This window comes from Podarcis cretensis (genome assembly GCF_951804945.1).
Source record: "Podarcis cretensis genome assembly, chromosome: 2".
In the NCBI taxonomy this organism is placed as follows: Eukaryota; Metazoa; Chordata; class Lepidosauria; order Squamata; family Lacertidae; genus Podarcis; species Podarcis cretensis.
Genome location: NC_137171.1, coordinates 126,576,138 through 126,603,430, shown reverse-complemented (window position 1 = coordinate 126,603,430; position 27,293 = coordinate 126,576,138). Strand labels below are relative to the sequence as shown.

At 46.1% G+C, this 27,293-nt stretch overlaps 3 protein-coding genes and 1 long non-coding RNA gene across 7 annotated transcripts in view; 3 read left to right on the top strand and 1 right to left on the bottom strand.

Moving 5' to 3' along the window:
• The window catches only part of LOC307207685 (uncharacterized protein), a 102,417-nt gene that overhangs the window by 48,748 nt on the left and 26,376 nt on the right, over positions 1-27,293 (top strand). The window lies entirely within an intron of this gene.
• Positions 219-15,719, bottom strand: LOC307209182. The gene is made up of 3 exons (XR_013835388.1): positions 15,589-15,719; positions 799-1,121; positions 219-370 (listed from the first exon to the last, which is right to left on the bottom strand). It is a non-coding gene; the product is annotated as an uncharacterized lncRNA (long non-coding RNA).
• LOC307208727 (uncharacterized protein) lies at positions 6,941-27,018 on the top strand. 4 transcript variants are annotated; one of them, XR_013835222.1, is made up of 3 exons: positions 19,560-19,704; positions 24,271-26,067; positions 26,524-27,018. XR_013835222.1 is itself a non-coding variant. In XM_079963624.1 (3 exons), exons 1-2 carry the CDS (start codon positions 19,674-19,676, stop codon positions 25,668-25,670), a joined length of 1,431 nt encoding a protein of 476 aa, XP_079819750.1. In that variant the 5' UTR covers positions 19,577-19,673; the 3' UTR covers positions 25,671-25,680; positions 25,850-25,959. The 4 variants fall into 4 exon arrangements, 2 of the variants coding, with proteins under 2 accessions (XP_079819751.1, XP_079819750.1); XM_079963624.1 differs by lacking the exon at positions 26,524-27,018 and having other exon boundaries at positions 19,577-19,704; positions 24,271-25,680; positions 25,850-25,959; XR_013835223.1 differs by lacking the exons at positions 19,560-19,704; positions 24,271-26,067; positions 26,524-27,018 and adding exons at positions 6,941-7,408; positions 11,747-11,828.
• Positions 13,067-27,293, top strand: part of LOC307208955 (uncharacterized protein) — a 90,823-nt gene continuing 76,596 nt past the window's right edge. The window contains exon 1 of the mRNA XM_079964013.1: positions 13,067-14,191. The gene's annotated coding sequence lies outside the window, so the exon portion shown is untranslated. The remainder of the gene's footprint in view (positions 14,192-27,293) is intronic.

Sequence of the window (27,293 nt, the reverse complement as noted above, 5' to 3'; positions counted from 1 at the left end):
ATTGTTATAATTGCAATAGTGGAACCATGAAGACACAGAAATATTGAAAGCACCTACTTATATGCCGAAGGTAATCTTGAAACCCTGATATATTCTTTTGATTTATAGATACATTATGTCAGATATAATGTGTATAGATATATTTGGTGGCAGGAGAAATAAAAGGGGCATTCCCTGGCATTCCCTTCCTCGTCTTCTCTCCAAACTGAAAGGTACTCCAAATGTGTTCACACCATAGGTCTGTTGAGAATTTCCATTCTCCCTTAAGGAGCAGATATGGGTTTGTTATGTGTCACATTTCGGTTTACATTCCAACACAGTATGCTGGGAACCTCCGTTGTGCGTATAGCTTTTGCTTTTCTCTGTCTCTCTTGAGAATACAAAGAGAGAGACGAAATGTTTCTTTGTCCTGATTTATGATTAATAAATCCGTAGTTGTAGTATGCTTCCACAAGCCTCACGCCTATTCTGTGTCCGCAGTTCGCTCTGCTGATATAGTGTGCCCTGGCTTCGAAGCCTGGGTCGCTGATTTACATCGGAGCAGAGGCTGATGGGTCTTTGCAGCGGGACGGCTGGAAGGAGATGACCCACCTGGGGCTAGCCAGCTGGCCTTGCAACCCTCTGCATGCCAACAAGATCTGCACTACAACCATTAGGAGAGTAGCAGGTGTATTTTCAATCGGTTCCCTAAACATCCCCAGCATGAGATTTGCAGTTTCCCAAGCCAGTGCACACAGGGTCAACAATTTTCCCAGAGTTACCTAACATGATCCCAAGGTCTCACTCCTGGTACCTCACCTCCTCCTCATCAGCCCAATGTGCATCTGTTTAATCTTGTTGACCATGAACTAGAACCCTGCCAGAACCAATGGATGGTGCCAGCTTGGTTCTATGACAAAGGAACATGTAAAATGTAAACATTAAGAACTTCCCTGAAGGCCTTCAGAGGTCTTCCAAAAGTTACTTTCTCTCTTTGACATCTGATGATGATGATGATAATTATTATTAATAAATTATTATGGGGGCATGTGTTCCACAGGGAGGGCGCCACTACCAAGAAGGCCTTCTGCCTGGTTCCCTGTAATTATGAGGGAACTGCCAGAAGACCCTCGGAAGTGGACCTCAGTGTCCGGGCTAAATGATGGGGGGATTTTCTTTTCCTTGTGTTAGATGGATGTTGAAACAAGGTGTGATTGACTAGGTCATGTCTGGATCACAGATTTCTACCCAAAAGCCACAATTGCTTTGCATTCACAAACACTATGTGAAATATCACTAGTAAACAGAATAATTTAAACAAGGAAACCAACAACAGTATTAAAAAAAACCAACTGGATTTAAAATGACCCAACCACAAGATGAAAAGTCTCCATACTAAATGAGGGAAGGGGGAGGCATGGGGGGGGGGGCTTTTGAAGTCTCCCTGCTGGCAAGGGAATTCCAGAGCATGGACGCCTCTGTCTGTCTGGAATCCCTCACTGCCTCATCTCCAGCAGGAAGGGAGGATTTCCAGACTGGGACCCTTCACTCTTAGGGGGAGGTGCTGGGGCCTGGGCAGCTGGATGGATGGACATCAGCCTGCAGAAATGCACCCCTTTTCCTTTCACAGGACTGTTGTGGTGTTGCAGGCAACACTCAAGAACAGTTCCCACCAACCAACATTACATCATTCCTCCACTGCCCACAAGAGGGCGATCTTTCCTCTACACATGGTGTTGTTGTTTAGTCGTTTAGTCGTGTCCAACTCTTCGTGACCCCATGGACCAGAGAACGCCAGGCACTCCTGTCCTCCACTGCCCCCCGCAGCTTGGTCAGACTCATGCTGGTAACCTCGAAAACACTATCCAACCATCTCGTCCTCTGTCGCCCCCTTCTCCTTGTGCCCTCCATCTTTCCCAACATCAGGGTCTTCTCCAGGGAGTCTTCTCTTCTCATGAGGTGGCCAAAGTACTGGAGCCTCAGCTTCACAATCTGTCCTTCCAGTGAGCACTCAGGGCTGATTTCCTTCAGAATGGAGAGGTTTGATCTTCTTGCAGTCCATGGGACTCTCAAGAGTCTCCTCCAGCACCATAATTCAAAAGCATCAATTCTTTGGCGATCAGCCTTCTTTATGGTCCAGCTCTCACTTCCATACATCACTACTGGGAAAACCATAGCTTTAACTATACGGACCTTTGTTGGCAAGGTGATGTCTCTACTTCTCAAGATGCTGTCTAGGCCTGTCATTGCCCTTCTCCCAAGAAGCAGGCGTCTCTTAATTTCGTGGCTGCTGTCACCATCTGCAGTGATCATGGAGCCCAAGAAAGTAAAATCTCTCACTGCCTCCATTTCTTCCCCTTCTATTTGCCAGGAGGTGATGGGACCAGTAGCCATGATCTTCGTTTTTTTGATGTTGAGCTTCAGACCATATTTTGCACTCTCCTCTTTCACCCTCAATAAAAGGTTCTTTAATTCCTCCTCACTTTCTGCCATCAAGGTTGTGTCATCTGCATATCTGAGGTTGTTGATATTTCTTCCAGCAATCTTAATTCCGGCTAGGGATTCATCCAGCCCTGCCTTTCGCATGATGAATTCTGCATATAAGTTAAATAAGCAGGGAGACAAAATGCAGCCTTGTCGTACTCCTTTCCCAATTTTGAACCAATCAGTTGTTCCATATCCAGTTCTAACTGTAGCTTCTTGTCCCACATAGAGATTTCTCAGGAGACAGATGAGGTGATCAGGCACTCCCATTTCTTTAAGAGCTTGCCATAGTTTGCTGTGGTCGACACAGTCAAAGGCTTTTGCATAGTCAATGAAGCAGAAGTAAATGTCTTTCTGGAACTCTCTAGCTTTCTCCATAATCCAGCGCATGTTTGCAATTTGGTCTCTGGTTCCTCTGCCTCTTCTAAATCCAGCTTGCACTTCTGGGAGTTCTCGGTCCACATACTGCTTGAGCCTTCCTTGTAGAATTTTAAGCATAACCTTGCTAGCGTGAGAAATTAGTGCAATTGTGCGATAGTTGGAGCATTCTTTGGCACTGCCCTTCTTTGGGATTGGGATGTAGACTGATCTTCTCCAATCTTCTGGCCACTGCTGAGTTTTCCAAACTTGCTGGCATATTGAGTGTAGCACCTTAACAGCATCATCTTTTAAAATTTTAAATAGTTCAGCTGGAATACCATCACTTCCACTGGCCTTGTTATTTGCAGTGCTTTCTAAGGCCCATTTGACTTCACTCTCCAGGATGTCTGGCTCAAGGTCAGCAACCACACTACCTGGGGTATATGAGACATCCGTTTCTTTCTGGTATAATTCCTCTGTGTATTCTTGCCACCTCTTCTTGATGTCTTCTGCTTCTGTTAGGTCCTTTCCACTTTTGTCCTTTATTATGGAAATCTTTGTACGAAATGTTCCTTTCATATCTCCAATTTTCTTGAACAGATCTCTGGTTCTTCCCATTCTATTGCTTTCCTCTATTTCTTTGCATTGCTTGTTTAAGAAGGCCTTCTTATCTCTCCTTGCTATTCTTTGGAAATCTGCATTCAATTTCCTGTATGTTTCATGATCTCCCTTGCATTTTGCTTGCCTTCTCTCCCCCGCTATTTGTAAGGCCTCATTGGACAGCCACTTTGCTTTCTTGCATTTCCTTTTCATTGGGATGGTTTTCGTTGCTGCCTCCTGTATAATGTTACGAGCCTCCATCCATAGTTCTTCAGGCACTCTGTCCACCAAATCTAAATCCTTAAACCTGTTCCTCACTTCCACTGTGTATTCATAAGGGATTTGATTCAGATTGTATCTTACCGGCCCAGTGGTTTTTCCTACTTTCTTCAGTTTAAGCTTGAATTTTGCTATAAGAAGCTGATGATCTGAGCCACAGTCAGCTCCAGGTCTTGTTTTTGCTGACTGTATAGAGCTTCTCCATCTTTGGCTGCAGAGAATATAATCAATCTGATTTCGATGCTGCCCATCTGGTGATGTCCATGTGTAGAGTCGTCTCTTGTGTTGTTGGAAAAGCGTGTTTGTGATGACCAGCTTGTTCTCTTGACAGAACTCTATTAGCCTTTGCCCTGCTTCGTTTTGATCTCCAAGGCCAAACTTGCCAGTTGTTCCTTTTATCTCTTGGTTCCCTACTTTAGCATTCCAATCCCCTATAATGAGAAGAACATCCTTCTTTGGTGTCACTTCTATAAGGTGTTGTAAGTCTTCATAGAATTGGTCAATTTCAGTTTCTTCAGCACCAGTAGTTGGTGCATAAACTTGGATTACTGTGATGTTAAAAGGTCTGCCTTGGATTCGTATCGAGATCATTCTATCATTTTTGAGATTGCATCCCAGTACAGCTTTTGCCACTCTTTTGTTGACTATGAGGGCCACTCCATTTCTTTTACGGGTTTCTTGCCCACAGTAGTAGATATGATGGTCATCCGAACTGAATTCACCCATTCCCGTCCATTTTAGTTCACTGGTGCCCAGGATGTCAATATTTATTCTTGCCATCTCATTTTTGACCACCTCCAACTTACCCATGTTCATGGTTCTTACATTCCAGGTTCCTATGCAATATTTTTCTTTACAGCATTGGACTTTCCTTTCGCTTCCAGGCATATCCGCAACTGAGCGTCCTTTCGGCTTTGGCCCAGCCACTTCATCAGCTCTGGATCTACTTGTACTTGCCCTCCGCTCTTCCCCAGTAGCATGTTGGACGCCTTCCGACCTGAGGGGCTCATCTTCCAGCGTCATAACTTTTATATGCCTGTTGTCTTTGTCCATGGAGTTTTCTTGGCAGGGATACTGGAGTGGCTTGCCGGTTCCTTCTCCAGGTGGATCACGTTTGGTCAAAACTCTCCACTATGACCTGTTCATCTTGGGTGCCCTGCTCGGCATAGTTCATAGCTTCTCTGAGTTCTTCAAGCCCCTTCGCTACGGCAAGGCAGTGATCCATGAAGGGGCTACACATGGTAGAATCCTAGAATTGCAGAGTTGGAAGGGACCACGAAGGTCATCTAGCCCAGCCCCCTGGAATTAAGGTATTTTGCCCAAAGTGGGGCTCAAACTCCTAACCCATAGATTCAGAGTCTCATCCTCTACCGACTGAGCTCTAAAAGGGAGAGTTTCAGTTCAGAGACCAGAATAATTAGGGTTGCCATATTTCAAAAAGTAAAAACCGTGACAACCCCAAAACTGTAGAGCTTTTTTTTTTTAGACAAGGCCCCAAATAAACGCCAAAAAAGCCCATGAGTTTTCACCTGACTTGTCTTAAATTCAGAACAAAGTGCCATCTTTTGGAAATTCCGCCTTTGAAATCTTTTGCTAGTCTTTCTTTTGAATGGCGGGGGTGGGGGTTCAATCTGGCCAGTCCCCACGCAAAAGAATAAATGGAAATGTATCTGATACGGAAGGGGGGGGCATGTCTTCTTCACCTTCTTCTTCGCTACAATATATCAGTTTATTTCCAATTGTCAATGTCAAAAGGGACTAAAATCTATAAAATTCATAAACTCAACGTGCCAATTTGCTCAATTTCTCTAGGACTCCATCACACCTCCCCTTTCCTCCATAATCCCTCAAGCAAGGTGTCAAGACCCTAATCCTGTCAAATCACTCTGCCAAATCTTTCCTCCGGGCAATGCCAGTACATGGACCATTGTCTTCTCATCACTGGTACTCAGGAAGTGTTTATCTGCGCATATCTCCAGCTCTGCATATTCCCCCCTCCCTCCTCCATATATTAATCCTGTGTAACCCAACCTCTTCTTAATGTATTCATGATGTAACTGGGATGTATTTTGCACTGTATTCTGGGACATGGAGGGAAGTTTCAAAAGTTCATGTCACCCCTTTCTCGCTGTTCAATCTCGCCTTGAACCTGTTGCGCAATAAACTTGGATCTTCTGCTGCTTGCTCCTGTCTCCGGCTGAGCTCATTTTCTTCCGCTAGGACCCGCGGACTTAGTCCGACGAGCTGGGTGGCAGAGCAGCCTCGCACCCAGATTTTACCATAACAGTATCAAAAAGGGCAGCATTTGGAAACCACCCTGGTTGCAAACCACTCCAGGTCCTTTGGCCTCCTGCTAGCAGAACTGCCTGAACTGCTGGCTCCGCACATGGGAGCAGAGTAGGACTTACTTCCGAGTAAGCAGGCATCGGATGGAAGATTGTGTATCAATAAGGCTTTTGGCCATGAATTTATACCTACAGCTAAAACGAGAAAAGAGAGGAGGTTCTTTATGCAGGCCCCAAACTAGACCCCAAGCAGCTATTTAAGGACAGTGAGGGAAGAATTATTAGTTTGGAAGTGACACTGCCAGGAAGGAAGAACAGTCCTGGAGGAAGAATTATACACAGCAAATGGGAAGAGATCAGACTTTTACATACTGTATGGGATGTAGGCAGTGGTGAGGGGCTTTTTATACAGCCTTCTTTCTAAAGAAGCAGAGAGAAGCTCCAAAAGCAAGATATCTGAGCAGAAATCAGGGCGAATGAGAAGAAATCCACTAATAAATCAGGGAGCCCCGGGGAATCTGCCTCCTTGGCGCCTGAAACTGAGGCGAGGCTCAGATTTCGAAGGGCGGGAAGTTGGGAAAAGGCGGGAAAAGTCGTTGCCCTCAGAGTCGCTGAGGGAGAGAAGCAGCGGGGGGAGGGGCTCCTCCTCTCTTGTCCTTCAGAGACACAACGGGGACCCTCTTGTGAGGGGAGCAGAAAGGGGTCTCTCTCTTTATCCCCCCCCCTCACAACCCCATTGCATTCTCTCATGGGGGAAGGGGACCCCACCCTCTCCCTGCCTGGCGAGGGGGCAGCCGGGCCAAGGGGGTCTCTGGGCGCAGGAGAGCCTGTGGGGAGGAGGGGGGAGAGGAAAGGAAGCGCCCCTTCTCTCTCAGGCAGCCCCATGTCTCTTCCCACCCCCAGAGGCTGGGTCCATCTCTGGGCTTCACCCCCTGGGCGGAGGGAGAGGGACCCTCCCCCGGCTCAGCCCCTCCCCCACTCTCCTGACCCACAGGGGGAGGGGCAGCCCTTCCCTCCTTCTCATTCATCCTCTTCCCTCCCAACCTCCCTGTTTGCAGATTGAAAATCACGTCCTTCTCTCCCCGCAAACCCAGGTCACCCCCAGATATGATGCTCCTCCTGCAGCCATCTCGACCCCCTGCTGTGGGGAGGAGGAAGGAGGGGGGCCAGGTCCCCATGGAACCCCCAGAGGCAGCGCCGTCCCGTCTCCTTCCCCTCCGGACACAGGGAGGGGCTGCTCTGCAGTTGTAGCTCTAGGTGCAAGCGAATCCCAAAAGGAACCGGAAGTGTCGCCAAGAAATGCGCCGGAAGTTTCGAGGAGAGGGGAGGAGGGGCGTCAGTGGAGGAAACCCCCCCCGCCCTTTCTATTGCAGACCAGGAAAGCGGACTAATCCGGAGCCAGGGAGGCGGAGGACCAAGAGGTAAAGAGGGAGAGGAGGGGGGGGAAATAGGGGGGGAGGGGGGATAAGGGGAGACCCCCCGTAAGGAAAGCGCCCTCCCTGGGGCCCGTCGACAGGGGCCCCGATCCAGGCCCCGACCCAGGGGGGAAGGGGGGAGCCAACACCTGCAGGGATCTACACCTGGCAAGATCTCCTGGGCAGCAGCAGCAGCACCGCCAGACTCCCCTTTCTCTTTCCTGGGGGGCCGAGAGATGCTCAGCTGCCCTGCCCCCCCCCCCCGGACGCCCCAAGCAGGGCTGGGGGTGGGGCTGAGCCCCCCATTCTCCCTGGGGTCGTGGGGCCCCTGGCTGGGGAAAGGGAGAGAGGGAGTCCAGGGAAGGGTTAATGGAAGGGGGAGGAGCCTCGACAGAGACCCCTCCCCTTCCATCACATCTTATTCCCCAGTCTCCTGCTGGCAGTCCCAGATCATCATTGCCATACAGGATTGTCCTGAATACCACCATTTGCTAGCCAAGGCCAAACCCAAAAGTCCCACTGAGATGATGATTGATAATATTGTCATTTATCCATTTTAGACCCCTAAGTAGTAGCAATTGCAAGGACATTGTGCTGCTCTCCTCTGTACAGTTCCACCCCTATTTCAGACCTTGTGGCCAATTTAAATGTTTAGCTGCTGATAACATGGCAACGTTTAGCAGGTGATATTGGAGGTTTAGCTGGTAATAAACCACAAGTGATATTGTGAGTTTTGGTAAAGATAACATTATGATTTTTATCTGCTAATAGCCCTGCAATATTTAGCAGGTGATATTGTGAGGTTTAGCTGCTACTAACATTGCAGCGTTTAGCTGGTAAGTTATCGCAGTGTTGAAAAGCAGGTGTTGCCTAGCCCTTGCACACATTGTGATTCGTAATATATTGCCAGCTCAGTATTAGGAAACAGTTATCACGATGTAAACTTCAAGCCAGTCTTGGGCAATATACCAATATATCACCCAGCTCTAATCATGACCTATATTTCTGACCCAGTGTACCACTGCTGATTTTACCAGTTTGTCCCCAGGAATCCCGGGGGTCGTGGGGCGCCTGGCTGGGTCCCTTTTGGGTGGGGAAACGGAGAGAGGGAGTCCATGGAAGGGTTAAAGGAAGGGAGAGGAGCCTCGACAGACAGAGACGCCTCCCCTTCCAGCACCCCTGACCCCCACCCCCATCACGCAGCCTCCCTGCTGAGGGTCTTGGCTGTCCCAGATCATCTGTATTCACTACGACTTATCTCCATACTTTGGATTGTCCTGAATACCACCAATTATAGCCTAGCGCAAACCCAAAAGTCCTGCTAGGATGCATCTTGGCTTCCCTGCTGATGAAACTGAGTGTGTGATGATTGAGAATATTTTCATTTATCCGTTTCAGACCCCTAAGTAGTAGCAGCTGCCAGGACATTGTCCTGTTCGCCTCTGTATAGTTCCATCCTTATTTCAAAACAAAAAATTCCTTCCAGTAGCACCTTAAAGACCAAGCAAGTTAGTTCTAGGTATGAGCTTTCGTGTGCATGCACACTTCTTCAGATACACATCCTTATTTCAGACATTGTGGTAGATTGCAATCAGAGTGGATTTGATATAAATCAAATTGAGTTCCTGGGTAGGCTTTAGGGGGAGTATGTTATTCTAAAGCAGCAATGCTGCAGCAAGCAAAGGCTGTAGCAGCTCAGTCAGCTGCTTGTGGCTGCAAAGCCAGACAGGATGTATGTGACTGTTGCCATGGAAACAAAGGGGCAGTCCATTCTGTACTGAGCACCGGATGTTAGCTCAGTGTGTGTGTCATATGACCTGTACAGGATGTACATGGGTGGAGTTTGGAGTTTCTCTCTGTTTGTTGAAGAGAGCAGACATCTTTTACTGTTTGACTGCTGAAGACAGGAATAAAAACATGTAGATTCATTTCTGTCTGAGTCTGATTCCCCTCCCTGGGGATATGCTGGAGAGCAGGGAGGAGGAGAGCAGTTGGTGTGTTTTTCTCACAGCCTGAGGAAAATCGCTGGAACGGACCTCGTGTGTTTTTCCTGCCGGGAGTCGCCGGAGGGAGGTCGAAAGAATTCAGCCGGTGCCTGGAGAGATAGGCACATACCTCTGACCGAGCCTGAATTCTGACACCGCGTACTTTCCTATTGCCTGTTCAAAGTTTCTAACCGCATTAGTCACCATATCCATCTTCTGTCCTAACTGGTCCAGTAGGGCATTTATTTTGCAGAGAGTGCCCAACCGCGCTTCTGGAGACATTGTTCTACAAGGTCACAAGTCCTTTCCCACGATTGTAATCTGTAACAGCTGCAAGCTCCTGAAGTTGGTTACAATTTCACAGTCTCCCTCTAGGGGGAAAACGTCTGTTTCTTCTTTCTTTTAAGAACAATAGCAACAAAGTTTCTTTATTAAGATATTCAATCAATATTTGTTCCTTTAAAATGCGAAAGGAAACAATGGAATCCCTATGTTACTTTTCTTTTAACTATCTGTCAAAAACATTTGTCTCTGGTCAGTGAGCTTCAAACGTCAGTCCTGACACTCCGCTGCAGGATCAGGACGGTGGAAAGTTACTTTACTTTAAACTCACTTCTACAGGTTTAAACAGTCCCAGAAAGAATCCCCCTTCTTTTCCTGCCACCGAAGGGGGGTTCCACAATTTTAAATGATGAAAGTCAATCCTTTAAAGGTAATTTTCTGAGCTCTAGTTTACATTGTCTTTGCTTTGTTCTGACTACAAAGAAACGGAAGGCTGACTTCCTGTATAGACCTTCCCGTTTCAGTACCAAATTGAAATAAATTTTGAGTCCAATTCTTCTCTACTGGCCAGTCCTTATTTAAGATCCAGTTGTTCGAATTTTAAGTACTCACAGGTGATTCTTTAGATGCCAAATTGTCAGGAAAAAGGCAGCGCTCTCCGGCAACAACAATGCGGCTTCACTCCACGGAAAAAGCAGTAAACTCACAGCACCGCGCCACCTCCCCCTCTTCGCTTCGGAGCCCGTTAATGGGTTCCTTTGCGGGTTGGGGGGGGCGCTAAATGTGCCCGCCGAGTCCCATGGTCACAGGCTTCGTCCACCTGTGATTTTTTAAAAGGTCCCCGCTTCGCCGTAGTGGATACGACCCGTTTCGCGCGGAGCTAGTCCCTCCAGTTCGGAGGGAGGCAGCCATTGCCGAAGGCGCCACCCCGGAAGACCTGGCTCCTATTACAAAGAGATCCAGTTGATATTCTAGAAAAAAGTGTGGCTAAGATTCTGAGTCACAATCATGGCTGAGAAATACAGCCAGGGAATATGAAACTGATTTGAAGATTGGTTTCTTCTTTACACTTTATTGTTGTTATTGCTATTATTATTATTATTATTATTATTATTATTATTATTTATTATTATATTACATTCAGGAGGACATACCACGGATTTCATCTTCTTTCTTTTCTTTCCAACAATCAGTGTTATTCACCTTTAACACTCACCTTTTTCAGTGACATACATATTTTTATCTTCTGATCTTCTGATGAAGAGAGGTATAACAATTTAATAAATAATTCCCAGTTGGAGCAGAGCTAGAATATCCAGAAGCCCTTGGCCACCCATGGCAAATGAGGAAGAACAGCGAGAGAGGCCTGGACAGGGAATCTCCGCTAAGATAAGCCAGTGTCAGGAGGCGGGTGCGAGACCTGGCGGCATATAATTATTATAAATCATAATTGGGGTGAGTGTCTCAATCTGGCCTTTCCAGCAGTCAGGCTCCAGCTGCTTTCCTTTCTCCATCTCCAGCTCTCTCCATTCCATAATGCAAGGCTGAGAGATGGAGGTCCAACCCCAAGAACATTCTCCAACTGAGCACTCCTTCAACCGACCACAAGCACCAAGCCCTGTCACTAAACTTATATATGGGTCTCCCAAAATGGTCAGTATGACCTCCTGAGGCCAAAGGGACTTTGCAGGTGATGAATAAAGATCTAGAGGTCGAAGGGGACAAAATGTGGCCCAAGGGGTGGAGGATTATAGTCCAGTGGATGAAGAACTTCATGATGAATTTAGGATCCTGATTAATATTGGCCAGGTTCATGGAACATAGAGCAGCTCCCTTTCCTGTGAGAAAGCACTTTTTATAAAACGTAAAGCCCACAGTTCAACCGTATTCTAAGATAATACTGCTTCATTAATGCTTAATTAAGGGTTATAAAAGGCTGATGATGCATGACCATTATTTTACATTATTTCATTTGCCTTTCCTAAAAATTTGGAACATATGGAGGACAGGAGAGATTGTAAAAGACGTTAAAATAAGAGCAGGTGCTAATTGTAATATTCCTTTGTTCTCTTCCTAGAAAACAAATAGGATTTTCTCCCCACCCCATCGAAAGAAGACAATGGAGAAGGCAGTCAGAATTCTGGTGGGCCATGTCCAATGGAACTAACGAAGAAACCATTTAAATACATGGGGTGTGAAAAGAGAACATAAACAGTGTGAAAGTATGGAGTGTGGAAAGAGCTTCACTGACAGTGGAAAACTTAGAAAACATCAACGGACTCACACTGGGGAGAAACCATTTAAATGCATGGAGTGTGGAAAGAGCTTCAGTCAGAGTGGAGACCTTAGAAAACATCAACGGACTCACACTGGGGAGAAACCTTTCAAATGTATGGCGTGTGGAAAGAGCTTCAGTGGGAATGGACACCTTAAAATTCATCAACGGAGTCACACGGGGGAGAAACCATTTGAATGCATGGAGTGTGGAAGGAGCTTCAGTCAGAGTGGAAATCTTAGACTTCATCAACGGAGTCACACTGGGGAGAAACCTTTTAAATGTATGGCGTGTGGAAAGAGCTTCAGTGGGAGTGGACACCTTAGAATTCATCAACGGAGTCACACGGGGGAGAAACCATTTAAATGCATGGAGTGTGGAAAGAGCTTCAGTCAGAGTGGAAACCTTAGAATTCATCAACGGACTCACACAGGAGAGAAACCATTTCAATGCATGGAGTGTGGAAAGAGCTTCACTGATAGTGGACACCTTAGAAAACATCAACAAACTCACACAGGGTAGAAACCATTTCAATGCATGGAGTGTGGAAGGAGCTTCAGTACAAGTGGAATTCTTACAAAACATCAACAAACTCATACAGGTGAGAAACCATATAAGTCCTAGGGAAGAGGTTCAGTTGTAGTGGAAGTCTTACAAACCATCAAAAGACTCCGAGGGGTAAGAGCTGTAAGAGTGGAAACACCTTCAGGCAATCAATTAACTCAAAGAAGAGAAAGGATTTAGACAGAAGGAGTGTGGATCCTGATTTGGTTATTATGCAACACTTTTTAGACTGTGGAACCTTTTTCTCTCCGAGTCGACACTTTCTTTGCATCAATAACAGGAAATCAGTCTTAATTGCATGCAGCTTATGTGAGCTTCTGTTGTTTGTATGTAACGTGGTCTAGACATTTATTTAAAGTAACGAAGATCACATTTCACAATAGTAAGCATAATATAATATTTAATGTGAATCAGTCGTGTTGCTGCTGAATGAGGGTGGACCGAGAGTGAGCTGCTGTTGGTGTTTGGTGGAGGGACTTGGAAATGCTTGTATCTGGGAATGGAGAGTTGCTCAAAGTGGAGCTGAGACTGGTGGTCTTGCGTGAGGAGGGAAGGGTGTGCTGGGGGGCAGGGAACCAAGTGTGTGCAGAATGCTATCCCCAAAATGAAACCGTAAGGATGAGTATAATGGGGAAGGAGGTTCAGGCAGGTCCCCAACCCAGGGTGCTAAGGGTCAGCTTCCTCCAAATCCACCAGCTGCCCCAAGGCAGGAGCCACCTCTTGGCCTGAGGGTGGAAAGCCTCCGTCCACCTTTGCAACTGGACATGATCCGAGGGCAGTGATGGCAAACCTTTTCCAGACCGAGTACCCAAACTGCAACGCAAAACCCACTTATTTATCACAAAGTGCCAACTATTGCAGTGCGCTCTATGTGGGGCTACCTTTGAAGGTGACCCGGAAACCAACTAATGCAGAATGCGGCAGCTGCACTGGTGACTGGGAGCGGCCGCCAAGGCCACAGAACATCGGTCTTGAAAGGCCTAAATTGGCTCCCAGTACGCTTCCGAGCACAATTCAAAGCGTTGGTGCTGACCTTGAAAGCCCTAAATGACCTCCGTCCAGTATACCTGAAGGAGTGTCTCCACCCCCATCGTTCTGCCCGGACACCGAGGTCTAGCGCCAAGGGCCTTCTGGCGGTTCCCTCACTGCGAGAAGCCAAGTTACAGGGAACCAGGCAGAGGGCCTTCTTGGTGGTGGCTCCCGCCCTGTGGAACACCCTCACACCAGATGTCAAGGAGAACAACTACCACCAGACTTTTAGAAGACATCTGAAAGCAGCCTTGTTTAGGGAAGCTTTTAACGTTTGATGCATTATTGTAATGTAATATTTTGTTGGAAGCCGCCCAGAGTGGCCCAGCCAGATGGGCAGGGTATAAATAATAAATTATTATTATTACTATAACGCGGCAATTCTACCTGTATATTTAATTTTTTTATGTTTGTTTCACATTTCTTCTTTATGGCTACTGTTGTAATAAATAATCCTTCATAAAAGTTATTGCCTTACATTCTTCATTAAATTGTCTTTCCATTGATCTGTAATGTTATAGTATAACTCAGTGCTTTTTTTCTTTTAAAAAAATGCTTAGGGGGTACTTGTTCCGTTCGCAAAGTAAAGGAAGGATTGAACTCTGATTAAAAAGAATACACACAGAGACTTGGACCAGCAAGACTCTGGGGAGGGTGCGTATAATCGTGTCTCTCTGTGCTTGTCCGATTCCCACAGCCCCCGGCCCAGGCCATTTTATTCACAAAAGAACTTTTTACAGAGTGTTCGCAAGAACTAATCAGATTTCTTCTGAGCATTTCAACAAACCCACGTGGGGAGAAAGTTAAACTACTAAAACTAATTAAGCACAAATATTTCTGGGGTAAACAAAGAACAGAACTACAAAGAAGAGCATCTGGCAACCCCGCAGGTCATAAAAAGGAGGGTGGCCAGGAGGACAGCGGATCATTATCACCTTCCTGTGAGATATGTTTCCTGGCCCTAACATTAACATCCTAAGATTACCATGTAGAAACCTACTTCAAAGAAGCTTGCCCACTCTCTTTATGGCCCAGGAGGCCTGCCTGGCGAAGCAACTGGGCTGTGTACGTGACTTTTCAGGCAAGAGAGAAATGGGCAGCAGAGGGAAAAGGGCATGAAAAGGGCACGAATGTAGAATCTTATGGGATTTAATCAGAAATTATCGTCAATATATCAAACCCAGTCAACACAATGTCTTCATCGTGGACACAATGGCTTGATGTATATTTTATAATTCCTCATGGTAATCCCATCTGATCCCTACAGTACTCTCATTTTCACCACTGGGGGAGGGGATAAATACAGTTGTAATTGGGGAAAATAAATACAGTGGTACCTCAGTTTTCAAACACCTTAGTTCCCAAACTACTTGCAACCTGAACTCTTCAAACCCAGAAACGAGTGTTCCAATTTGGAACTTTTTTTCGGAAGCCGAACATGTTCTGTTCTGAGTATAACTTCCGTTTTGAGTGCCATACTTCTGTTTTCCTTGTGAGGGAAGGCGGGCCGGGCGGCAAGTAGGAATGGGATTGGGCTGCTCCGCTAGGCAGCGTTGCCGCTTGCACGGGAAGAGGAGCTGGATTGGGGCTGCTGAGCTGGGGAGGGACAGGCTCCGTCACCCTTTCCGTTGAGGGGTTTGAGGCTGCACTCCCCTCAAGGGAGAATTTTAAAGGAGCCCCCACCTCCGCCTCAGATTCCCTGCAACCCCGTGAAGGCAGCCAGGCTGAATAGTTGCTGGGGTTGGGGAAGATGGAGGCAGCCCGGAAGCTGCATCTGAGAGCCCCTGCACCACTTGAAGGCAGCCAGCCACTCCTCAGCGGGGCTGCCCTCCCGCTCCTACTTGTGTGCAAGGAGGAGTGGAGGCAGGGATCTCTCAGCGCAAAGCCTCCACTTCTGGGATATCTCCACCCTGCTCCTGAACAGGGCTGCCTTCAGAGGTCTTCCAAAAGACATCTCTTTGACATCTGATGGGGGCGTGTGTTCCACAGGGAGGGTGCCACTACCAAGAAGGCCCTCTGCCTGGTACCCTGTAAATGTGAGGGAAGTGGACCTCCGTGATGATGGGGGGATATTTTCTTTTCCTTGTGTTAGATGGATGTTGAAACAAGGTGTGATTGACATGGGCATGTCTGGATCACAGATTTCTGCCCAACACCACTCCTCTTCCGGGACATACCTGTGATGTTTTGATGACCCACTGAGAAATGTGTTGTGGGAACTATTAAAAACTCATGTCATCTTCTGGACATTTTCTTTTTTGCTCTTCTTAGAGATTGAGACCTTTGTTGCAACAAATAATGTATCAGGCCTTCTGGCCACTGATTTGCTTCCGCATTGCTTGCCTGCCATCTCGCGTTTTCTGATCAATCCAGCGTCCGCAGGGCTAGGCTCCAGCAAAGTTGGAAAGCGCTTTAAGGTAGCGCACCCCAAGAATTGTTCTTTTCACCTGGAAGGAGTTGGGGAGCTGTCAAAACCAAACCCCAATTTTCCCCATAACACATATATAGCCATATAATCCCTAGTGTAATAAGTTAAGACCTTTGGAGCAGGCATTTTTTTTTAAAAAAAAGTTTTTTTATGAACCACCCTACTGCCCTATCCTCTGCTGGGCTTTCTGGGTTCCGGAAAGTTCGCCTATATGAAGGAAAGGAGGCTAGGCCAAGTAGATTCACCCCGCCCCTGCCCGCAGCTGATTGGCCAGCTGGGTTGGGGGCAGGGCAAAGGCAAGGCCAAATCTACCCAGCCTAGTCTCATTTTCTTCCCCTAGGCCGACTTTCCGGGCTGTTGGGGAAGCCTGCCAAGGCCGCTGCCTGTCCTGCTCTCCCCCTTCGGGCCCCAATCCCCCTCCGAAAAGCCTCTGCTGCCCCCCAAAGTGGAGCGTGTGGGACATTGGCAGTGCTGCCGCCCCATTTTGCCTGCGTGTGGCGCTGGGAGGAGTAGCTCAGCGCCGCCCTGGGCGCTCGGCAGGCCAGCCTCCCCTTTGCCCCCAGCCTCCCCTGCATGAAATTAGGACACCCCCCCAAAAAAAAAGTAGTTGTGTAATTAAAAGAAGATGAGCAAAATCAGCAAAGCAGTTCTGTGGCTAATTGACCAATTCCTTTAAACAGGGTCTATTAATGAAGTTCACACTTTTGACAACCAGTCTGATGCTTTTGCAGAAAAATATTCCCAGACACAAGACTTTTATTTTTTATTTTTTAAGCCCTTTTGCTCTCCCACCCCTCTCCCCAAGGCCGTATTATTGACTTCTGTGTGCTTGTGTATCTGGGTCTCCCTTGTATCTGTTCGGGACTATTCTCTCACCTTCCCTTTGACATCTACGCTGCTGATTACTTCTGCTGTCTTAATTTTAGGCAAAGTGTTTAATTTAAAAAGGATCTGTACTATAGAATAACAGTGGTAACAATACATTGAAGACAAGTAAATATTTGGGGGAGGGTGGTCCCAGAGCCCTAGAGCCACAATCCCAAAAAGGCTAAAATGGGCGGACTTTGGTACTCTTGTGTCCTTCCTCCCGCAATGTCTTTTTCTCTATCTGAGCTGGCTCCCTGCCTGTTACGTTACATGTGGGGAAACCCCTGTGGGGTTCCTCTCTGTGTATTCAAGCTGTTCCTGCGCACGCCTGACAAATCTGCCCCATTGTCAAAATTTACCTTTTCCCCCACCTCCAGTCTCCGTTGTTGGGTGTCCTGGCTGAGGGGGGAAACAGAGGACGGATGGCCATCGGTCAGGGATGGTCTAGTTGAGATTCCTGCATTGCCCCAGGGGGTGGGCTAGATGACCCTCAAGGGTCCCTTCCAGCTCTACAATTCTCTGGTGCAGGCTTGGGCGGAGTTTTAGGTACAAGTTGGATGCAAGGGGTGCATAGGATTGCAGCCCATCTTACGCACCGTTGGCTCGGGAATAAGTCCCATTGATCATGATGTGACTAGATTGCTGCTATGCAGTCCTGTTTTTTAAATAAAGGTTTTCCTTTTCATATAATACAGAGCATGGTGAAATCACCGTAAATAAAACCTCCCCTTCAGTAGTTTCAAGCACAGCTCCAGGTTCCACATAATATCCGTACTGCATTGTTTAGTGTGGCAGCACCTGCCCTTTGGAACTCCCCGCCTCTTGCAACAAAGAACGTGCCTTTGCTAGACTCTTTTCGGGCACCTGCCAAAAGCATTCTTCTTTAGGCAAGTATACCTAGGTGCTTAGGAAGCTGAAGTAATTTTAATCTTAATATTTTAGCTTTTGAATGTTTTAAAGTAGGATTGTTTATTCTTCTTGATTTTACTGCTCTGCTGTTTTTGTTGTTTTTTAAATCAACTTGGCAGGTTTTTAAAAATAAATTTTATTAAATAAATAAAGAATAAATATAAATAAAATAAAATAACACAAGTATCTGTCCATAGTCGCCTGCTTGTTACCTGAGACCCATAATCCACATTCCTTTGTAAGAATATATGAAATAACGTAAAACCATTTTTGTGGGGGAGGGGGATAAAAATAAATCAATATGTGTGTGTGTGTGGGGGGGGGTTACAAGAAATTTTCTGCACTGGGTACCACCTGACCTTTCTATGCCTCTGCCCCCCTCATTTAGCCCAGACACTGAGATCCAGCACCCAGGGCTTTCTGGCAGTTCCCTTATTGCAAGAAGTGAGGTTACAGGGAACCAGGCAGAGAGCCTTCTGGGTAGTGGCGCCCGCCCTGTGGAACGCCCTCCCACCAGATGTCAAAGAAATAAGCAGCTATCCTATTTTTAAAAGACATCTGAAGGCAGCCCTGTTTAGGGAGTTTTTGATATGTAATGCTATACTGTTTTTAACACTCGATTGGGAGCTGCCCAGAGTGGCTGGGGAAACTCAGCCAGATGGGCAAGGTATAAATAATACATATTATTATTATTATTATTATTATTATTATTATTATAGGTCTGTGGTGCTCAACGTTTAGGTATTGTAAATATTAGGATTTAGTTAGAACTTGTGTGTTATAATGGGGATATGTTATAAGATAGTCTCAGTGTATTTCAGAAAGGGACATAAATCTGACATCAGGAATCACTAGACAGAGAAACCAGTAGAACACTTCAGTCTCCCAGGACATTCTATACAAGATATCAAAGTAGCTGTCTTATTACAAAGGAATTTCAGAAATAGACTGGAAAGAAAAGTTGCTGAATTGCAACTTATTACCAAACTTAAAACCATGGAGAGACCTGGTCTGAACAGAGACATTGGATTCTTATCTCATTATACATGATAAAGCTGTTTTAGCCATTTCACCCCTTGCTTTTTCCTGTAAGACCAATTGCAGTCATTAACCGTCATCAACAGGTTTAAACCTACCGGAATCGGCCCCCTCCCTTTGTAACAAGCAGCTGTAGTTCTTTTGGGATTTAATATCAGCTCATGAAAAGTTGGGCACGTGACCCAGAAAGCTGCCTGGTTCCCTCTGTCTGAAGGCGGAGATATGCACCACACGTCCAAGTGCAAGTAGATAAATAGGTACCACTCCTGCGGAAGGTAAATGGCGTTTCTGTGCGCTGCTCTGGTTCGCCAGAAGCGGCTTCGTCATGCTGGCCACATGACCCGGAAAAACTGTCTGCGGACAAACGCCAGCTCCCTAGGCTAGCAAAGAGAGATGAGCGTTGCAACCCCAGAGTCGGCCATGACTGGACCTAATGGTCAGGAAAACGGAGCTGGTTTGGAAGGAGGAGAATTTGTGTCTTCGGGGAGGGAGGGGCCACTCATTCCTGCCCCCCCCCCGTCAGTGAGCTCCGCTTCCTAGAGAGGCAGGTGGGGGGGGCCAAGGGGGGAGGGGAGGGGCCTGATCCACCTTCCCGGAAGAGGAGCAGCTGTGCGGAGGAGGAGGAGGGAAAAGAGGGGCGAAATATATCTATATCTTCAGGGAGGGGGAGAAGGAGGCGCTTTTCCTCCCCCTGAATCTGCAAACAGGGCAGCTGGGAAGGGGGGGCAGGATTTGGGGAGGGGGGAGAAAGGAAAGTGGGGGATCCCTCCCTCTCCCTTCTGGGGATCCGGCGAGCGGGGGAGGGGCTGGTTTAGGAGAAAGAAGCCCCTCCCCCCGAGGGGGCGCCTCCTTGGAGACCCCCCGAGAAAGGAAACCGGAATAGCAGAGCGAGCGATGGAAGAGGAGGGACAGAGAGGACAAAGAGGTAAAGCTGTAGGGCGGGGAAGGGGGCGAAGGGCGGGAGGGGAGGGGGGCAGAGACCCTCCCCCAACAACAGAGGCCCCGATGCATGCAATCCGGCTGGAGATCGGGGCCCCTCCTTTCGCAGGGATTGCATTGCACGCCCCCCCCCCGAGATCAGCCTTCCTGCCTTTTACTATGGGAAATGCGGGGGGGGGATGCGGGGGGGGGCTTTCTGCAGAGGGAGCACCGACAGGGTTTGCATTGCAAGAGCTCCTTTGCAGCGCAAGGAGATGCTCAGCTGTCAAGAGATGCTCAACTCCCCTGCCCCCCCTTGGGCGCCTTTGAGGCAATAAAAATGGGAGGCCCCCCCAGGGCTGGGACTTGAACCCCCTGGCAGGAATCCCTGGGGCTCCGCGATCCTGGCTTGGTGGGTCCCCTTTGGGGGGAGAGTGGGGAGTCCATGGAAGGGTTAATCAATTATTTTTATTTATTTATTTAATGTATTAGTTGCTTTCTCTTGCTCTGGGCAGCCCAAAGTGACTTACAACCAGTTGTTGTTGTTGTTGTTGTTATGTTCCACGGTGATACTCCAGGGCCTTCTTTGTCATGTTTCCTGTATTTTGGGGGCAGAGGGAAGGCTGTTCTCAGGGCCTGCTCCACCATGAGGGAAACTGAGGCAGCCCCCTCAGGCAGGAGACCCAGGGAGGGGCAAGGAGGGGAGGGAGCGGAGTCCCATTTGGCCAGCCCTGAATAAACCCTCTATCCTCTCATCCAGTGGAAGGTGGTGTCCCATTGCCAGTGTCCCAGACACAATGCAGCAGCCTTGGGAAGTCAGTGGTGCAGGATGATTTGGGAATGTGTGCAGTTGGTGGGACTGTATCAGGAAGATGTTGGAGATCACGGAGGAAGGAGGAAACGAAATACAGATATTCAGTGTTTTCAGGGGAGGGGGAAGAAGGGGAAAGTGTGTCCCCCCAAATAAGACTCCCATCCTCCCTGGCCATGGGCCATCCTTGCTTGGGCAGGTGGTACTTTGAGTCCAACCACATCTTTAGGGCCAGAGGTGCCTCAACTCAGCATAGAAGGTTCCTCTAATGGCTCAGTGTTACGTGGGAGTTGGTGGAACTGGATCTTAAGGGTTTTTGACAAATTTCCTAGGGATTATGATTGGTATCCAGACCCTAACACTATAAATCCAAGGTGTCCCCACTGAGCAGTTTATCTTATTTTTTTAAAAAAATAATAATATTTATTCAGGTTTTAAAACACTACAAAAAAAAGAAAAGAAAACACAATACAAAAAACAAGACATTTCCAAGAAAAAATGCAAAAAATAAAAAAGGAAAAACAGACAAAAAGGAAAAAAAAATAGAAAATACATACAGAAAACAGAAAAAAAAACAAGTTAAACCTTTACACAATTTTCCTTCCATGACCCACCTCCTCGACCTCCTCACACCTCCCCTCTTTGTTTTCTAGTTCAAATAGATATTTCAGCAAATCCTTCATCTTTATTTTTATCCTAATAATTTATCTTAATATGCTGTAATTTTCCATTCTCTCTTTCACCAATTAGCCATCCACCTTTACTTTATTTAATCTTATTTCTCATTAAAACTGACATATTTAAACCTATTCTCTTAAGACATTTCCCCTAGGGTCATAAAAATTCCATTCCACGATTTCTCCATCTCTCACCAAAAGCAATTTCCTTTAAAAAAAAAAAAATTCTCAATATATACACCTCAAACTCCCAACTTTCTTTCACCGTCTCCCCTCCCCGGTCTCGGCCCCTGCCAACAGTTCCATCGGCTTACAACAGTCCATCAACTTGGAGATCTTAAATCCGAGGTTCTTAAGTCTTTTTCATGTCCCATCTGCCAATCTTCTTGATAATCTTTAATATTAAAAAGCAGTTCTCGGGGGAGCTCCAATCCAACAATAGTCATATTCCTTCTTATCAAGTCTGCCAGATTTCCATAATTAAAGATAGGGCCCATAAAGTATTCCCAATCTTGTTTCACACTTCTTCCGAGTCCAAAGGCCCCAGAAACTTTGATCCCCTCCTGGCTCAAATTCATATCCCAAAAGTCATTTGATCCCCACATAGGGTGATCTCTCCACTTTTCATTTTCCAAATCAAGCCAGGCTCCCATCTCCAAAAATTGGCTTCTCCTAATTAGTCATATAAGGCCTCAACTTGTAATCCTCCAATTGTCTCTGTAGGGTTAAAGCTCCCCCTTGCATCACTTTAACAACAACTTTCTCCTTCTCTGGTACTTCAATTAGTTCAGTTGAGAAAGATTCTTGTGCCGGATTCTTGTCGACTTCTTTACTAATGCCCACTTTTGTTCCCAAAATATCAACGTTGGTAGCCATGGCACCTATCTGTTCATGCAACTTTCCCAACAGATAAAATGTCCTATTCAATACAAGCGTAACTTTTTTCTCCACCGACATCCTTGAAATGTCCAAGGTCAAAGCTAGTTTCTCAGAGTTTTTATCTTTAGGCTAATTTCCCAGCTGTATTCTTGTGACAATGTCCCAAAACTCCCTCTAGAGGAAAGCAGTCTATCAATCCTTCTAGCACAGTCCCAAAAGTCTCAAAAGTAAATTAATAACAATTCCAGTTACCTTTCCTTCTTTTTAAACACAGAAATGGACAATGGAAACAAAGTCTTTCTTTGTATCTTAACAGCTAGCTGTCAAATTTGACAGCTGTCAAACCTGTCTATGCACCGTCGATGGGCTCCTCGCGGACCTCTCCCGGGTTTGGAGACGTGATGCTTCAGTTCCTAAATTTTACCTTCTCCAGCAGGCTTCCTCTGCTTCCAAAAGGAGTGTAAGTAATAGTTTCAATCAGTGAAGTTTTAATCCTTTACGTAGAACTTTCCAAGACCTTAGTTAACAAACTCTTTGCTTCAGTCTATTTACAGAAGAGGGAGGTGGACTTCCTGTTTAGACCTTCCCCTGCTCCTTGCCAAATTAAATTGTTTTAAAAACCTAATTTCCCGTTCTACTCACGGGTTGTTGTTTGAAATCCAATTGTCCACAAGAAAAAGTCAGCGCTCTCCGGCAACAGCTGTGCGGCTTCACTCCGTAAAAATAGCAATCGATTCAAAACACCGTGCCGCTCACCCCACGTCGTTTCGAAGCCCCAAAAAAGGGGTTTCCCTGCGGGTAGGGGGGGCACTCCTGGTGTCAGCCGAATCCCACGTTCCCAGGCTTCCTCTGTCTAGGATTTTTGAAGGGTCTCCGCCTTCGCCGCGGCGGCAAGACCCGAGTCAGAGGAGCTCCTCCATTGCCGATGGCGCTAACCTGGAAGTCCCCCCACTGAGCAGTTTATCAACCCTGCTGGCCGCTGGGGAAGACCTTCTGAAGGAAATGGTTTGTCCCCAAAGTTGCTTCCTTCCTTTCTCTGCTGCTGCTGCCCACACTAAAGGAATGTCTGGATGAAATCCCAGGGATGTCGGCCTCCTATTACAAAGAGATCCAGTTGATAATGTAGAAAAAGGTGTGGCTAAGATTCTGAGTGACAATCATGGCTGAGAAATACAGCCAGGGAATATGAAACTGATTTGAAGATTGATTTCTTCTTTATACTTTATTATTATTATTATTATTATTATTATTATTATATTACATTCAGGTGGACACACCACGGGTTTCATCTTCTTTCTATTCTTTCCCAAAATCAGTGTTATTCACCTTTAATACTCACCTTTTTCAGTGTCACACATATTTTTATCTTCTGATCTTCAAATGAAGAGAGGTATAACAATTTAATAAATAAATCCCAGTTGGAGCAGAGCTAGAATATCCAGAAGCCCTTGGCCTCCCAGGGCAAAGGAGGAAGAACAGTGAGAGAGGCCTGGACAGGGAATCTCCGCTAAGATAAGCCAGTGTCAGGAGGCAGGTGCGAGACCTGGTCGCATATAATTATTATAAATCATAATTGGGGTGGGTGTCTCAATCTGGCCTTCCCAGCGGTCAGGCTCCAGCTGCTTTCCTTCTGCATCTCCAGCTCTCTCCATTCAATAATGCAAGGCTGAGAGATGGAGATCCAACCCCAAGAACATTCTCCAACTGAGCACTCCTTCAACCGACCACAAGAACCAAGCCTTGTCACTAGACTTATATATGGGTTTCCCAAAATGGTCAGTATGGACCTCCTGAGGCCAAAGGGACTGTGCAGGTGATTAATAAACATCTAGAGGTCGAAGGGGACAAAATGTGGCCCAAGGGGTGGAGGATTATAGTGCAGCGGATGAATAACTTCATGATAAACTTAGGACCCTGATGAATATTGGCCAGGTTCATGGAACATAGAGCTGCTCCCGCTCCTGTGAGAAACCACTTTTTATAAAACGTAAAGCCCACAGTTCAAACATATTCTAAGATAATGCTGATTCATTAACAATAATTAAGGGTTATGGAAGGCTGATGATGCATTACCATTATTTAACATTATTTCATTTGCCTATGCTAAAAAATTGGAACATATGGAGGACAGGAAAGAATGTACGAGATGTCAAAATAAGAGCAGGTGCTAATTGATGTGTGTAATATTCCTTTGTTCTCTTCCTAGGTTTCCTTTCCCCCTGCTCCTCCCTGTTGAAAGAAGACAATGGAGAAGGCAGTCAAAATTCTGGAGGGCCATGTCCAATGGGAATAACAAAGAAACCATATAAATTCATGGAATGTGAAAAGAGAGAGGAGAAACAATTTGAAAGTATGGAGTGTGGGAAGAGTTTCACTGACAGTGGAACACTTGGAAAACATCAACGTACTCACACTGGAGAGAAACCATTTAAATGCATGGAGTGTGGAAAAAGCTTTGGTTGGAGTTCAAACCTTCGTATACATAAACACACTCACACGGGGGAGAAACCATATAAATGTAAGGAGTGTGGAAAGAGCTTCAGTCAGATTGGACACCTTAAAAACCATCAACGAACCCACACAGGGGAAAAACCTTATAAATGTATGGAGTGTGGAAAGAGCTTCACAGATAGTGGAACATTTAGAAAGCATCAACAGACACACACGGGCGAGAAACCATTCAAATGCATGGAATGTGTAAAGAGCTTCAGCCAGAGGGGAAGCCTTAGAATCCATCAACAGAGTCACACAGGGGAGAAACCATTTAAATGTTTGGAGTGTGGAAAGAGTTTCAGTACGAATAGAAGACTGAATATTCATCATAAAACTCACACTGGGGAAAAACCATTTGAATGTATGGAGTGTGGGAGGAGCTTCATTGATAACCGAAGCCTTAGAATCCATCATCAAACTCACAGAGGGGAAAAACCATATAAATGTATGGATTGTGGAAAGAGATTCAGTCACAGTGAAACACTGAGAAAACATCAACGGACTCACACAGGGGAGAAACCATTTAAATGCATGGAATGTGGAAAGAGCTTTATTGATGGTACAGCACTTAGTATCCATCATCAAACTCACACAGGGGAAAAACCATTTGAATGTATGGATTGTGGAAAAAGCTTCACTTGTAGTGGAAAACTTAGAATCCATCAACGGACTCACACAGGGGAAAAACCATTTGAATGTATGGAGTGTGGAAAGAGCTTCACTTCTAATGGAGCAGTAAGAAGACATCAAAGGATTCACACAGGGGAGAAACCATTTAATTGCATGGAATGCGGTAAGAACTTCACTGATCGTCAAACACTTAGAATCCACCATCGAATTCACACAGGGGAAAAACCATATAAATGTGTGGAGTGTGGAAAGAGCTTCAGTCGGAGTGGTGATGTAAGAAGACATCAGTGGACTCACACAGGGGACAAACCATTAAAATGCATGGAATGTGGAAAGAGTTTTATTGAGAGGAGAGATCTGAGAACCCATCATCGAACTCACACTGGGGAGAAACCATTTAAATGTAAGGAGTGTGGAAAGGGCTTCACCAATGCTGGAAATGTTAGAAGACATCAACGGACTCACACGGGAGAAACCATTTAAATGTATGGAGAGTTGAAAGAGTTTCTTTCAGAATGGAACCCTGATTTCACACACAGGAAACTTAGACGACATCAACAGACTCACTCGGGGACAAGCAAATAAATGTATGGAGTGTGGAATGAGCGTCAGTAGAAGTGGAAACCTTGGCAAACATCAGCGAACTCAAAAAGGGAAAACCACTTACGTATATGGAGCGTACATAGAGCTTCAGTCCTGATGTTCCTACAAAGCATCAATGGACTCGCAAGGAGGAAAAGCTTTAAGAGTTGAAACCCTACAATCCACAAACAGAAAATCATAAATGGATTGAATGGAAGGAGTGTGGGAAGTGTTCCAATTGCTTTATATATAGATAATTTTATTAATACAGTGGTACCTCGGGTTACATATGCTTCAGGTTACATACGTGTCAGGGAACTGCCATCAGTGCCGGAGGGAGAGAGCAAGCTCCAGAGAGATTCCAGAGAGCCTTCCAAGATGGGGAGAGGCAGCCCATCTTCTGGGGAAGAGAATCAGCATAGAACCAGTGGAGAAGGGGGGCAGATAGGAGAATCGGCGAGGCGGTCCCATGACTCCTTGCCGGGGACCAGCGGGGAGAGTAAGGGTCCTCTGCTGCCCACACCCTCCTTGCGCGGAAGGCTTCCGCGCAGGGAGAGTAGGAGGAGACTAGGCGTCAAAGAGCTTCTTTGCTGGAAGAAGTTTAAGAAATGCCCACTGACGGATTCTGCCAGCCATTGAGACAGCCACGGGTGAGTGGCTGTCCGGACAGAAAAGGTTCACTCAGACAACCCAGCCAGGTGTTGGCACCGGCTTGCGCATGAGCAACCCCTAGAACCATTACAATACGCTTCAGGTTAAAGACTCCCCTAACCCAGAAATAGTGCTTCAGGTTAAGAACTTTGCTTCAGGATGAGAACAGAAATTGTGCTCCGGCGGTGCAGCAACAGGAGACCCCATTAGCGGTGCTTCAGGTTAAGAACAGTTTCAGATTAAGAATGGACCTCCGGAACGAATTAAGTACTTATCCTGAGGTACCACTGTATATAATTTTATTTATAAATTGCGTTCAAAAATAGCATTCACTTCTGGGTTGTTGGCATTTGAAATCACCAAACATTCGACTTCTGAAGCATTCTACAACCGAGATTCCACTGAGAATCCAGCAATAGTGTGTTGTCCAACGATATCCATTCTTTTAACCAACACAAAGAGGCTGCCTCGTAGTAGAAAATCTAGCAGTGCGAAGCCACCTCTATTTTTAGTATCTACCAAAATTTTATACTTTATTCTTGGTGTTTTCCCCCTGCCAGAGTAATCATGAAATATCTCTTTGCCATTCGTTAAAGAAGCTTGTAATATTTATTATTGGTATCATTTAGAATAAAAACAGTATCTTAGGTAAAACATTTCTCTTTATGGTTGAAATCCTTCGTAAAAGTGATAGTTCCATCCTCCCCTATATTTCCAAATGTTTTTAACATTTTTTGATACTCTTATGTAATTGGAATATGTTGTAATTCAGTGTTTTTCAAATAAACCCTTATTTAGTCCCCATCTATACCATGAACTCTTTTCACCCCTCACTATCATCCATTTTGAGTTTTGATCTGATATAGTTCTTGG

Excerpts from the sequence above, each read along its gene's own strand:
- LOC307208727 (XM_079963624.1), top strand. The coding sequence starts at position 19,674 with ATGGAAGAGGAGGGACAGAGAGGACAAAGAG. Across the intron at positions 19,705-24,270 it reads GGGACAGAGAGGACAAAGAG|GTTTCCTTTCCCCCTGCTCC; the intron begins GTAAAGCTGTAG and ends TTCTCTTCCTAG.